General features: G+C 46.8%; 1 protein-coding gene across 2 annotated transcripts in view; it reads right to left on the minus strand.

Moving 5' to 3' along the window:
* Positions 1-15,284, minus strand: part of COPA (COPI coat complex subunit alpha) — a 60,664-nt gene that overhangs the window by 11,253 nt on the left and 34,127 nt on the right. For both annotated transcript variants that reach the window (XM_056544899.1, XM_056544900.1), the window contains 13 exons: positions 15,103-15,185; positions 14,875-15,014; positions 13,555-13,640; positions 12,234-12,372; positions 10,693-10,855; positions 10,211-10,357; positions 8,709-8,898; positions 3,764-3,859; positions 2,935-3,023; positions 2,236-2,359; positions 910-996; positions 714-823; positions 120-197 (listed from right to left, as the gene is read on the minus strand). In XM_056544899.1, coding sequence (XP_056400874.1) covers positions 120-197; positions 714-823; positions 910-996; positions 2,236-2,359; positions 2,935-3,023; positions 3,764-3,859; positions 8,709-8,898; positions 10,211-10,357; positions 10,693-10,855; positions 12,234-12,372; positions 13,555-13,640; positions 14,875-15,014; positions 15,103-15,185 — 1,532 coding nt within the window. The remainder of the gene's footprint in view (positions 1-119; positions 198-713; positions 824-909; positions 997-2,235; positions 2,360-2,934; positions 3,024-3,763; positions 3,860-8,708; positions 8,899-10,210; positions 10,358-10,692; positions 10,856-12,233; positions 12,373-13,554; positions 13,641-14,874; positions 15,015-15,102; positions 15,186-15,284) is intronic.

Raw genomic sequence — 15,284 nt, forward strand, 5'->3', positions numbered from 1 at the left:
GGATGTAGGACCCGTTGGGTGCCATGAGCCAGCGGGTATTACAATAGTAATCCAATATGGACATCAAGCTTATGTCAGGTTGTTGTATATTCAGACAAGGAGTAAGGGGAACGTCTTACCTGAGCTGGACTAATGCCCTTGGTAGGTGGCACAAAGAAGCCGTCATCTCCTGAACCTGAGGAACCAGCAGGAACATCCTGAGATGACAAAATCCAAGGTTAAAGGGGTACTCTGCCCCTAGACATCCTATCCCCGATCCAAAGGATAGGGGATATGATGTCTGATCGCGGGGGTCCGGCCGCTGGGGATCTCGGCTGTGGCAGACCAGGCATCCGAACTTCGCTGCGTGTTGGATGACTAGCGATGCCGGGCGGAGGCTTGTGATGTCACTGCCACGCCCCCTCAATACAAGTCTATGGGAGGGGGCGTGACTGCCATCATGCCCCCTCCCATAGACTTGCATTGAGGGGGCGTGGCTGCGACGTCACAAGCAGGATCGTGGCCGTGATGTCACGAGCCTCCGGCGCTGCACCTGACGCTCTAAACGAACGCGGGTACAGCAGGGAGATCGCAGGGGTTCCCAGTGGCGGGTACCACGCGATCAGATGATATATCCCCTATCCATTGGATAGGGGGATAATATTTCTATGGGCGGAGTATTCCTTTAAGAGAGAGTAAGTGAAGATGAAACACTGCCCACCAAGTCTACTCACCAACTCAGGAGGAAGCTCCAGATCTTCTTCCACATCCCATCCCCCTCCTTCTTCCGGTCCCTTTCCGGTGCCCTCCTCTCCAAATGTTTCTCCTGCATCCACGAAACCGTCTGAAAATGTGACAACAAGGCTGTGAGGTTTATAGACTTATAAGACGAGGTTGAGGTGGATACAGAACACAGGCGACTGCCTTCACCTTCATCCAGTGCCAGCTCAGCGTCTTCTCCCCAGCCTTCTCCTCCCACTGTGTCCACATCGATGTCAGCAGCCATGGTTCCTTTACCTGGTAGGAGATAGAGGGACATGGTTAAAGGGGCACTACCCCCTGACTGTGTGGTATAGTTCAGGGTAAGACTGCAGATTATGTTCCAGTGCAATCCAGGGTGACGAGAAGCAGAGACACTATGACCTAGCACACGTGCATACTACGGATGGATTTGCATTCATATAGGGCAAGGTTTCCCAACCAATGTGCCTCCAGCTTCTGCAAAACTACAACTCCCAGCATGCCCAGACAGCCATATATTAGATATATCTATATAAAATCTATCTATCTATCTATCTCTCTCTATATATTTATACACACACACACACACACACACATATATATATATTAACCCCTTAAAGGCACCGCCCATTTTGACCTTTAAGACCAAACCAATTAAATTTTTGCGCTTTCATTTTTTTTCCTCCTCTTCTAAAATCCATAACTCCTATATTTCCATTCACAGACCCAAATGAGGGCTTGTTTTTTGCGTGACAGGTTGCACTTTGTAATGACATCACTCATTTTACCCTAAAATGTATGGTACACCCCAAAAAAAAATTTTTGACTAAGGAAATTGAAACCTTTTCACGCTGTACACTTTACAGTAAAAATCACTAGTTTACATACATTTCTATTATTGTACTCCTTCTGAAAAATCTCAAACTTTTTTTTAACAAAACGTTTAAAATCGCCCTATTCTGACCCCCCTCTAACTTTCTTATTTTTCCGTATTCCGGGATGTGTGAGGGCTCATTTTTTGTGCCATAATCTGTAGTTTTAGTTCCACTTTTGCGCAAATGTACGGTACTGCATAGCTTCACTTCGTGCACAGCGTTGTACATTTATGGCACATGTCTTTAAGGGGTTAAATATACATACACAATTAAAATGTGTATGTATGTATGTATGTATATGTATATATATGTATATATATATATGTATATATATATATATATATATATATATATATATATATATATATATATATGTATATATATATATATATATATATATATATATACACACACACACACACACACACACACACACATAAATTTTATATATATATACACACACATACATACACATATATGTATATAGCTATAGTTTTTTGACCGGTACACCTAAATAGTTTTTTCTATACCCAATACTAGAACTTAGGCATCACACGCACTGAGGTCCTTAGTGTAACATTTGTCTCAGGTTCTCTTGTGAATATCCCAGGACGCGTTTCTTTTCTGCAAGACAACTTACCTTTCCCGGATATGGTGCCTTCGAAGAAGCCTTTGGACATGGTGAGCAGAGGCCAGTTAGTGTCCAGCGGCATCACCGGAGGAGGGGGCATAAGCAACTTTGCATCTGTATCCACTTCAGGAATCTGTATAATGGGAGCAGAAATTTGGGTGATTTTACTTCTGCCTTCTACCAAAGAAGTGGTTTAAAGGGGTATCCCGGTTAGTGGCATCTTATCCCCTATCCAAAGGATAGGGGATAAGATGTCTGATCGCGGGGGTCCTGCCGCTGGGGACACCCCCCAATCTCCATGCAACCACCGGCTTTCTGTGTGGGGCTGCGTGTCCAGTCTTGGAAAGCTGTTTGTTTCCGGGACTCGAGAAGTGATGCCACGCCCCTATTGACATCATGCCATGCCCCCACCATTCATGTCTATGGGAGGGGGCGTGACAACGTCACGCCCCTCCCATAGACATGAATGGTGGGGGCATGGCGTGACTTCATGAGGGGCCTGGCATTATGTCACGTCTCGAGTCCCGGAAACAAACAGCTAGAATGCGGGTGCTGCTCTTTGGTCGGATAACTCCTTTAAAAGGGGTACTCCGCCCCTAGAAATCTTACCCCCCTATCCAAAGGAACGGGAACATGTTCTACTGAGAGAAGGGCACCTACCCTGTCAGACAGTAGCAGACTCCCGCACATCATTGATTATAAACTTACAATTTCTTTCTCAGGGTCAAATGTTTCCCGAAGATTTTCTTCCTCCTCAGTGATTCCATGAGTAGCAGCAGTAAGATAGGCCAGAGACTCTATACAAGAGATGAGAGAAGTTAAAGGGGTACTCAGGGGGAAAACTATTATTTTTTTATATCAACTGGTGCCAGAAAGTTATACAATACAGATTTATAAATTACTTTTATTTAAAAATCTAAATTCTTCCAGTACTTATAAGCTGCTGTATACTACAGAGAAAGTGAAGTTGCTCTTTTCACAGTGCTCTCTGCTGACACCTCTGTCCATTTTAGGGAACTGTCCAGAGTAGTAGTAAATCCCCATAGCAAACCTATTCTGCTCTGGACAGTTCCTGACATGGACAGAGGTGTCAGCAGAGAGCACTGTGGTCAGACTGGAAAGAACTCCACAACCTCCTCTGTAGTATACAGCAGCTGATAAGTACTGGAAGGATTAAGATTTTTAAATAGAAGCAATTTACAAATCTGTTTCCAGTGGAGTATCCCTTTAACATTGTAAACCGTATGTCAAACGCATTATCCGGTTTAGTCCGTTTTGCGTCTTATATGGGTTTTGACCGTATTTTTACCCGGACCCAAAACCGTAGACTACCATGTGAAAACCGTGAAAACCGTATTAAGCCGTAACCTTTTTTATTTATTTATTTATTTTTTAACATGTGCGTACGGTTCCATAGTAATTTACAAAATCAGTTTAACTTTCTGGCATCAGTTGATTTAAAAAGAAATTGTTTTCCACCGGAGTACCCCTCCGGAGATGATATAGACATCCATAAGGCTTCGGTCAGGGCACTTACTCTGTCCACAGTTCTTGAGAATCTTCACTCTCTCTTCCACGTCGCCCAGGTACAAAGCATTCTGGTACTGACCACTGAAATCTTTACGGATCTCCGCTAAAAGTAAAAAAAATAAAATAAAAAAAGGAGGATATAAACTGCTACAATAACAACACCAACGCAGTGCCAAGCTAGTACCATTGAAAAGAGATTTTTTTTGCACTCCCTGTAAAATCTCTCTCGTAGCCTTCATTGGGGGGGGGGGGGGGGGGGGGTGGCTGACACTAGAAAAAAAGTTGGCTCCTCCCTGGCAGGATATACCCGCCCACTGGTAGTGAGGTAATCAGTTTTAGCTAGTATCAGTAGGAGGCAGACACAGGTGTGGGAGATCCCCAGACCTGGTCTTTTATTTTATTATTTTCTAGTTAAGTACGTATAGTTAGTTTCTTTTTCCTTTGTTATTTTTCTAGGTGCGGCGACAGGAGCTTGGCGCTACCTGATCTCCCACATGTGACAAAGGGGCACGGAACATAAAAGAATGGGCCGTCAACCCCTTATCGCCAACGACCAGCGTCTGGAGGTTGTACCCTGGGGCCAGGTCCCCTACTGCCTCTGCTCTCCTCGCTATGGCAGCCTGGCATGATGCAGCGTGGCCATAAGCTGGCTGAAGCCGTCTGAGGTGAGTATACGAAGATGGAGTATGTGGGTATGAACCCCCCCCTCCTTCCCCTTCTGGCAGAGCTCCTCCCTGGCAGGATATACCCGCCCGCTGGAAGGGAGGTCATCAGTTTTGTCACAAAGCAGTAGGAGAAACCAAAGAACATGTCCGAAGGACCCTAGAGAAGAATCCCGGATAAAAAAAAAAAAACATGGACCGGAAAAAATTATCCAGACAAAAAATATGAAAAATTGGGTGGGTGTGGTGTCCCCCCAATGAAGGTTACGAGAAAGATTTTACAGTGAGTACAAAAAAAGAATTAAAAATAAATCTCCTTTTCTCGGTGGCTCTTCATTGAAGGACACCTTACTGATGGGACGTACCAAAGAAGTCCCCTAGGGTGGGAAAAAACAACCACCAGAGGAAGGGAATCAGTCCAGAGACTGAACCCCAGACTCCATAAGGCTCACGGACAAGACCCTGGGCCAAAAGGCAACCGAGGCCTGGAACTGCGGGTCCGGCAGTTCCTGCCGGCCATGGAGATGGACTAGGACGCCAAAGGAAGGGACCGTCCTCCAAACCAATATGCTACATAGAGAGATAAGAAAGAGGCGATGTGGAGACCCGATGGGCCATAAACCTGGAAAGAGGTAGCAAACCAAAGCCAAGAAGCACAGAAGCAGCCAGAGGGAGAGCCCGCCTCATAAACAATAAAGGAAAAGGGTAGGAAAAGAGAACCCCATACAAAGAACCAACCAAAACCAGAGAACATGGCGAGAAAACACCAGGGAGAGCTGTGGACGTCTGGGTCGATGGCGGGTACAATCAAGGTAAAGACCAGAACTTCTGGAAAAGAGGAAGAGATGGGAACCGTCACCAGAGAGGCATGGTGCAGAAGATTAAAGTCCTGAACCAAAAAAAGTATGCTCCAAAAACCACTGTCCCAGAGGCACGGCGCTAACACCTGAGCGGGGAAAAGCGGACCTGGAGAGTATGACCCAGAGCCTGACAGCGGGAAAGAAACCACATCCACGCATAAGACGAAATTGGCCCGACTGGTGAAATCCGGCAGACCGAATCACCCTCCATTTCCGGAGTACATGGCCAAAAAAAGGAGCAGAACGCCCTGAGAAGGAGCATCCCGGAAAAACCAGAGTAGTCTACATAGGAACTGGAGGCTTCCGAGTCACCTGGAGGTTTGGGAGAAAACCAAACATCCGCAAAATGCTCCGGGAGACATACTTCTATTTCAAGACAAGACAAATGGAATCGTGGAGAAGGCCGGGCAGGATCACTACACATGCCAGAGACTGCAACCATCACTAAGGCCCGAAGAACCAGGAGGGCCGACCTAGAAAATAAGGCGCGCCACAGCAGTCAAGGAGAGTGCTCAATACAAGGAGACTAACCAGTCTTTGACCCCAGCGGTCCGAGCGGACCAGAGTACTCCGAGCAACATCCGTCAGGATGGGAATGGAAGGGGAAGCAAACAGGAACCCTGGTTCCGGGCACAAGAAGGTTACCCAAAAGACAGTTGTGTCGGGAAAGTACAGGGAGCCGCCGCAAAAGCCAGCGGCTGCCTGAGACAGAACGGCCGCTGTAACTCCCATCATATAGACAGGTGAGACTACTAGTGGACAATCCAGACCCCATATAGGATCAGGACCATGGCCCCTGAGATTTCCCCATTGAGGACCTGCATATGCTCAAACCACAAACACCAGTCCACGAAGAAACTGCGGAGACTAACAGAGACCCAGGGAGAAAATTCATACTCACCACCCATGGACTCTATCTTCGTATACTCACCTCAGGTGGCATCAGCCAGCTTATGGCCATGCTGCATCATGCCAGGCTGCCATAGCGAGGCGAGCAGGGGAAGTGGGGGACCAGGGTACAACTCCCAGACGCTGGCCATTGGCCATAAGGGGTTGACGGCCCATACTGTTATGTTCCGTGCCCCTTTGTCGCATGTGGGAGATCAGGTAGCGCCATACTCCTGTCGCCGCACCTAGAAATATAACTATACGTACTTAACTAGAAAGTAATAAAATAAAAGTCCAGGTCTGGGGATCTCCCACACCTGTGTCTGCCTCCTACTGACACTAAGCTAAAACTGATTACCTCACTACCAGTGGGCGGGTATATCCTGCCAGGGAGGAGCCAACCTTTTTTTTCCTAGTGGTAAGAGCATATACCCATTAGTAAAGGTGTCCCCTAATAAAGAGCGACCGAGAAATACCAGAAGGTCACTAACATCTCATCTACAAACAAAATGTTCTGTATCACAACCACAGAAACCATGTGAACAAATACCGCTCTGCCCTAAAAACCTGCCCGCTCTGCCCAAAAAACCTGCCCGCTCTAACCCAAAAAACCTGCCCGCTCTGCCCAAAAAACCTGCCCGCTCTAACCCAAAAAACCTGCCCGCTCTAACCCAAAAAACCTGCCCGCTCTAACCCAAAAAACCTGCCCGCTCTAACCCAAAAAACCTGCCCGCTCTAACCCAAAAAACCTGCCCGCTCTAACCCAAAAAACCTGCCCGCTCTAACCCAAAAAACCTGCCCGCTCTAACCCAAAAAACCTGCCCGCTCTAACCCAAAAAACCTGCCCGCTCTAACCCAAAAAACCTGCCCGCTCTAACCCAAAAAACCTGCCCGCTCTAACCCAAAAAACCTGTCCGCTCTAACCCAAAAAACCTGTCCGCTCTAACCCAAAAAACCTGTCCGCTCTAACCCAAAAAACCTGTCCGCTCTAACCCAAAAAACCTGTCCGCTCTAACCCAAAAAACCTGTCCGCTCTAACCCAAAAAACCTGTCCGCTCTAACCCAAAAAACCTGTCCGCTCTAACCCAAAAAACCTGTCCGCTCTAACCCAAAAAACCTGTCCGCTCTAACCCAAAAAACCTGTCCGCTCTAACCCAAAAAACCTGTCCGCTCTAACCCAAAAAACCTGTCCGCTCTAACCCAAAAAACCTGTCCGCTCTAACCCAAAAAACCTGTCCGCTCTAACCCAAAAAACCTGTCCGCTCTAACCCAAAAAACCTGTCCGCTCTAACCCAAAAAACCTGTCCGCTCTAACCCAAAAAACCTGTCCGCTCTAACCCAAAAAACCTGTCCGCTCTAACCCAAAAAACCTGTCCGCTCTAACCCAAAAAACCTGTCCGCTCTAACCCAAAAAACCTGTCCGCTCTAACCCAAAAAACCTGTCCGCTCTAACCCAAAAAACCTGTCCGCTCTAACCCAAAAAACCTGTCCGCTCTAACCCAAAAAACCTGTCCGCTCTAACCCAAAAAACCTGTCCGCTCTAACCCAAAAAACCTGTCCGCTCTAACCCAAAAAACCTGTCCGCTCTAACCCAAAAAACCTGTCCGCTCTAACCCAAAAAACCTGTCCGCTCTAACCCAAAAAACCTGTCCGCTCTAACCCAAAAAACCTGTCCGCTCTAACCCAAAAAACCTGTCCGCTCTAACCCAAAAAACCTGTCCGCTCTAACCCAAAAAACCTGTCCGCTCTAACCCAAAAAACCTGTCCGCTCTAACCCAAAAAACCTGTCCGCTCTAACCCAAAAAACCTGTCCGCTCTAACCCAAAAAACCTGTCCGCTCTAACCCAAAAAACCTGTCCGCTCTAACCCAAAAAACCTGTCCGCTCTAACCCAAAAAACCTGTCCGCTCTAACCCAAAAAACCTGTCCGCTCTAACCCAAAAAACCTGTCCGCTCTAACCCAAAAAACCTGTCCGCTCTAACCCAAAAAACCTGTCCGCTCTAACCCAAAAAACCTGTCCGCTCTAACCCAAAAAACCTGTCCGCTCTAACCCAAAAAACCTGTCCGCTCTAACCCAAAAAACCTGTCCGCTCTAACCCAAAAAACCTGTCCGCTCTAACCCAAAAAACCTGTCCGCTCTAACCCAAAAACCTGTCCGCTCTAACCCAAAAACCTGTCCGCTCTGCGCCAAAAACCTGTCCGCTCTGCGCCAAAAACCTGTCCGCTCTGCGCCAAAAACCTGTCCGCTCTGCGCCAAAAACCTGTCCGCTCTGCGCCAAAAACCTGTCCGCTCTGCGCCAAAAACCTGTCCGCTCTGCGCCAAAAACCTGTCCGCTCTGCGCCAAAAACCTGTCCGCTCTGCGCCAAAAACCTGTCCGCTCTGCGCCAAAAACCTGTCCGCTCTGCGCCAAAAACCTGTCCGCTCTGCGCCAAAAACCTGTCCGCTCTGCGCCAAAAACCTGTCCACTCTGCGCCAAAAACCTGTCCACTCTGCGCCAAAAACCTGTCCGCTCTGCGCCAAAAACCTGTCCGCTCTGCTTACCAATCTTCATCATCTTGCGCAGTTTCTCCAGGTTCCCGGTGATCAGGTAGAGGAAGGAGAGCTTGTCGAAGTTCTTGGTGCGCTGGTAGCACATCTCTACGATCTGATGGTTGCCCTGCAGTAAGGCCACCTCACCCAGTTTCTCCCAGCAGTGTTTATCATCCAAGGCCTTGGCAGCTTCCAGAGCGATCTGGTGAGGACAAAGAAGGGCGACATTAGACAAGGCTTGTGTAGGACGAGGAATACACCTGAAGAACTTCCGGGGGGCGTCTGGTTATAAAGATGAAAAACAGGAAAAGAAAAAATGTAAAAGGTATCTGTCAACCCAAGTATTTGATCCTCCAGCAATCTAGAATGATGGTTATATCAGGGAACGCTTATATGGGCACTGTCATTAAAACTAATATTTGTTATTGCACTCCTTATGGTAAATAAAAAATCTAATATACTAGTAAAAAAAGGATCTGCTACTCGAAGGGAGTATCTGCCAATTTGGGGGAGTTGACGCAAGTCAGTGATTGGTACAATGGCGATAGTTTTAGCCAATAGCAGAAAGTTTCAATTCTTTAGAAAGCAACTTTAGTTACGGCAAAAGTAGCTTATTAGGAACACGACCTTGGAAAGAAGCTGAGAACTAGTAGAAAAAATAAAAAATAAAGGAGAACTCCACTGTAGCCTTTCACTAACTACAACTCACAGCATGCCCTGATACAACCTTTCACTAGGTGTCTCCCTACTTGTCCTGAGCACATCCCCCCCCCCCCATCTCTTGCACAGACTTTGGACTCCTGCTGGTCTGGCAGAAGTCCAAACTCAGGAAATGCAGACTGAAGTGCTGTGGGGGGTGTGTGCAGCCTTATCCAATCATAGCTCATCTCACACTGAAGTGCTCTGGGCTGTGTGTAGCAGAGTGAGGGAGGAAGTTCTCCCCTGTATGGCTTCAGATGATGTCACGTCTGCTGGGGAACGCCCCTTCCCAGTCTGTGAATCTGACTGAGAAGAAAATACGTTTGTTTAGAGCGTCTTGTTCAGCGCAGGAGGCTCGTGACGTCACGGCCACGCCCCTCAATGCAATTCTATGGGAGGGGGCGTGACGGCAGTCACGCCCCCTCCCATAGACTTGCATTGAGGGGGCATGGCCGTGACGTCACGAGCCTCCGCCCCGCATCGCCAGTCATCCGGCAAGGAGCGAAGTTCACTTTGTGCACCGGATATCTGGGGTGCCGCAGCTGAGATCGTGGGGGTCCCCAGCGATCAGACATCTTATCCCCTATCCTTTGGATAGTGGTTTAGGGGCGGAGCACTCCTTTAATGGGGGGGAAGTAGATCGGGAGACCAGAGGTTTAATGAAGGAGAAGACCAGAAAGGTTAAATAGAGAAATAGAACAGGAGACCAGATGTTTAATGTGAAAGGAGACCAGGGAATTCTAATGGAGAAGGAGGAGACCAGAGAGGGAGAGACTGTAGACTACAGAAAACAGTCTCACATATCACAATGTTACCTCAATGTTACCGCACTCCAAAGCCAGGCTGAACCTTGTCTTTTCATCTTTAACAAAATGAAGCGCAACCTCCGGGTAACCTTTCTTCTGTAAGTAAGCAATGATGGACTGGCCCACCAGCTTGGCATTCCTCACCATATGCAGGACCTAAGAGGTTAATACAGTGGACTGTCAGACATGTCTTTACACAACAAGGGGGAGATTCATCAAAACCTGTGCAAAGGAAAAGTCGACCAATTAGCCATAGCAACCAATCAGATCGCTGCTTTCAGTTTTGAAAAGGCCTGTGAAAAATAAAAGCGATCTGATTGGTTGTTATGGGCAACTGGTTAATTTTTCCTCAGCACGGGTCTTGATGAATATCCCCCCAAAAGTAGATTTTGTCACATAAGCATAAAAGGATAAAATAAATAAACCTAAAAAATAATAAAAAATAAATAAATAAAAAAAAACAAAGGACGACGTCCCCAGTCGGAACCCACCTCATCGTACTTCCTGTTGATCAGGGCCAACTTGAACTTGAATTCTGTTGGGTCAATGGTGAGGACCCGTGGACGGCATTCCCGGTCCAGACAGTACACGCTGTTACCCTTCACTCGTGTGATATAAATGGGCAGATCGAGGGTGCGGATGATGCCATAGTCCCTGATGTAACGGAATAAAAGATAAAAAGTCTAGAAGAAATATTGGGACCAAACTGTGTTCACTTCTTGTTTTATCTTAAAGGGGTATTCCAGGCAAAAACTTTTTTTTATATATATATCAACTGGCTCCGGGAAGTTGAACAGATTTGTAAATTACTTCTATTAAAAAATCTTAATCCTTCCAATAGTTATTAGCTTCTGAAGTTGAGTTGTTGTTTTCTGTCTAACTGATCTCTGATGACTCACGTCCCGGGAGCTGTGCAGCTCCTATGGGGATATTCTCCCATCATGCACAGCTCCTGGGACGTGACATCATCATTGAGCAGTTGGACAGAAAACTTCAGAAGCTAATAACTATTGGAAGGATTAAGATTTTTTTATAGAAGTAATTTACAAATCTGTTTAACTTCCTGGAGCCAGTTGATATATAAAAAAAAGTTTTTGCCTGGAATACCCCTTTAATTCTCACACAGACTGACATCTTATAGGGACCTTATGGAGATCGCTTTAAAGGGGTACTCCGGTGAAAACCTTTTTTCTTTTAAATCAACTGGTGGCAGAAAGTTAAACATATTTGTAAATTACTTCTATTAAAAAATCTTAATCCTTCCAGTACTTATTAGCTGCTGAATGCTACAGAGGAAATTCCTTTCTTTTTGGAATGCTCTCTGATGACATCACGAGCACAGTGCTCTCTGCTGACATCTCTGTCCATTTTAGCAACCATGTATAGCAGATGTATGCTAAGGGCAGCATGGTGGCTTGCAGTGCTGGGGACTTGGGTTCAAATCCCACTAAGGACAACAATAAATAAAGTGTTATTATTATTATAATAACGTCGGCAGAGAGAACTGTGCTCGTGATGTCATCAGAGAGCATTCCAAAAAGAAAAGAATTTCCTCTGTAGTATTCAGCAGCTAATAAGTACAGGAAGGATTAAGATTTTTTAATAGTAGTAATTTACAAATATGTTTAACTTTCTGCCACCAGTTGATTTAAAAGAAAAAAGGTTTTCACCGGAGTACCCCTTTAATATGTCTTTTTAGGGGTAGGTGGCCTTTAAAGGGGTACTCCGCTCCTAGACATCTTATCCCCTATCCGAATGTCTGATCGCGGGGACTCCCCCGATCTAGACTGTGGCACCCCAGACATGCGGTGCACGGAGCGAACTTCGCGCCGTGCCGGATGACTGGCGATGCGGAGGCTCATGACGTCACAGTGACGCCCCTCAATGCAAGTCTATGGGAGGGGGCGTGACTGCCGTCACGCCCCCTCCCATAGACTTGCATTGAGGGGGAGTGGCGTCACGAGCCTCCGGCGCTGCACCAGACGCTCTGAATGAACGTCATGTCCAGCATACATATGACCAAGTCACATACCCGGTAGTGAGAGCGTATTTGATGTGGTTGCTTGTGGTGTAGATAAACACTCCGCTCTCATCCCACGCGCCGCTCTTGACTCTGATGTTCTCGTGGATGTTACATAGAGACTCCAGTTTTCTGTTGCAGATCATAATGGCTGTGGATGGAATTACAGGGGATGAGTTAGATGGCATGGTCTTTATACATATAGGAAAGCCCAGATCTATGGGTCCTGCATGGCTCTGGCAAAGCAGACAACGGCTTTCCGCCACATAAGGTATACAAAGGGTGCATGCACACCACGGTTTTGCTATACAGTTCCAAGTTAAAAACCGTAGGGAACAGAATAGAAAACCGTATGCATTGACTTAAAGGGGTACTCCGCTGGAAAACATTTTTTTTTTTTTTTTTTTTTTAAACCAACTGGTGCCAGAAAGTTAAACAGACTTGTAAATTACTTCTATTAAAAAATCTTAATCCTTCCAGTACTTATGAACTGCTATATGCTTCACAGGAAGTTCTTTTCTTTTCAAATTTCCTTTCTGTCTTACCACAGTGCTCTCTGCTGACACCTCTGTCCATTTTTGGAACTGTCCAGAGCAGGAGCAAATCCCCATAGTAAACCTCTCCTGCTCTGGACAGTTCCTGACATGGACAGAGGTGTCAGCAGAGAGCACTGTGGTCAGACAGAGGAAGAAATTCAAAAAGAAAAGAATTTCCTCTGTAGTATACAGCAGCTGATAAGTACTGGAAGGATTAAGATTTTTAAATAGAAGCAATTTACAAATCTGTTTAACTTTCTGGCACCGGTTGATTTAAAAAAAAAAGCTTTCCAGTGGAGTACCCCTTTAACATTGTAAACCGTATGTCAAACGCATTATCCGGTTTAGTCCGTTTTGCGTCTTATGTGGGTTTTGACCATATTTTTACCCGTACCCAAAACCGTAGACTACCATGTTTTTTGGTCTGGGTGAAAACCGTATTAAACCGTATACTTTTATTTTTTTAACATGGGAGTCAATGGGAACCGTACAGAACCGTATGTGCGTACGGTTCCATACGGTTTTTGGCTTTGCACAGTTTTTTTATTGGAATTTCAATCAAACAAGTGAAACTTTATAATGGAGTGAGAAGTTAAAAATATATATGTTTTTTTTCTTTAAAAAACGGATCCAACCGGACATAATTTTTCAAACCGTATCCGGGATGAAATTTGTACACACATTTTGATACAGTTTAGTCAGATTTTGAGGAATCCGTTTTTCATCAAAAACCTGATATGGGAACTGTACTGCAAAAACGTGGTGTGAATGCAGCCTAACAGATGTGGAGAACTCACCATGTTTAGCCAGAAGTGCCACGTGAGACATGTCCGATGACCAAATCACGTACTTTACTTTGGAGATCTTCACAGAGGCGAGAGTTCTGAATGAGGAGAAAAACAATGCAAAATTATTGGACAGAAAAAAAACATTATTGGACAGCGTGTCTCCAGCTGTTGCAAAACTACAACTCCCAGCATGCCCTCTCCCTGCCGCTCCTAATTGGTCTTCACCACACGTCGGGAGAGGGAGAGCCGGAGGGAGAGGGAGAGCCGGAGGGAGAGGGGATGAATATACATAAGTGGGCAGCGCTGTGGGCGGTCGGCGCTGGCGTCTCAGTGTCACTAGGCTCCTGAACCCCCCCCGTGCCAGTTACAGCCACATTTGCATATACAGTGGTCTCTCAACATACAATGGTAATCCGTTCCAAATGAACTATCGTTTGTTGAAACCATCGAATGTTGAGGGATCCGTGCAATGTGAAGTATAGGACAGTTGTCTACAACCTGCGGACCTCCAGATGTTGCAAAACTACAACACCCAGCATGCCCGGACAGCCAACGGCTGTCCGGGCATGCTGGGAGTTGTAGTTTTGCAACATCTGAAGGTCCGCAGGTTGAAGACCACTGGTATTGGAGGTTATACTCACGTGTCCCTGCCGCTCCGGACCGTCACCCCTGCCCTGGATGTCGCCCTCCAACGCTGTCGCCGCGTCCCCGAGGTGTCCCTGACGCTCCGGCAAGGCCTCTGCTTCCCCGGCATCCTCGCTCTCCGTCGCCATCATCCTATTGGATGACGGGACGGCGTGCGCAGCGACGTGATGACGACGATGGAGAGCGCCGACGATGCAGAGGATCCCGAAGAGGACGCGCCGGAGCCCCGAGGACAGGTAAGTGATCGTCAGCGGACCACACGGGGCACCGTAAATGGCTATCCGGTGGCAGCTGAAGCAGTCTGCGCTGCCGGATAGCCGTTTATGCGATGGCCCCGACATACAAAAGCATCGTATGTTGATGCTGCCTTCAACATGCGATGGACTATGAGAGGCTATCATATGTTGAAATGTATAGAAAAACTAAGATTGCGGGCGAACGGACGGACGAATTCGGGCAAGGTAGGGATCATCTGATTCAGCGTCCCCCGCACTAACCACAGGTACTGACTGATAGTTCGAGTGAACATGTGACAGTTTTCCTTTCAAGACTTAAGTCGTGTATGTATTACAAACAGGTTCATTATGTGGCGGGGATGACACCTAGCCAGTTGGCTCTTCCCCCTGGCTAGCTGTTTTGCCGTGGTGACTAGCTGACGGTATCTGTAATGCGAAGCCCCTTTACCGCTTCTGCTGCACATCGAACAAGGTGATCGAATCAGCGTCTCGGAGGAGCAGGTTCCCAGTTCCGGAGTAGAAGATCTCATCGCAGTTTGGCACCTGGACCTTCTTGGTGATTTCATTCTTAAGGTTCTTGATAAGGATCTGTAGGAGGAGAAGAAAGAAAAGGCGGCTGAGGGAAGAGTCCTATGTAAAATAACAAAACTGTACGGATACAGGGAACACCACTCACTGAATGCATGCGATCCAGGACTGCAAATCTATTGCGAGCCACCCAGACAGCTGTCAGGCCGGACGAGCGCTTCCCCTCTGGGGCTGTGGATAAAGAGGAAGATTAAAACGTACTGCAGAGCAATAGGAAACAGCCTGGGCCTATACTATGGGGGATAGAGATGGAATTTAAAGAAGAGAACC

The sequence above is a fragment of the Hyla sarda genome, chromosome 11 (genome assembly GCF_029499605.1).
Source record: "Hyla sarda isolate aHylSar1 chromosome 11, aHylSar1.hap1, whole genome shotgun sequence".
Lineage (NCBI taxonomy): Eukaryota > Metazoa > Chordata > Amphibia > Anura > Hylidae > Hyla > Hyla sarda.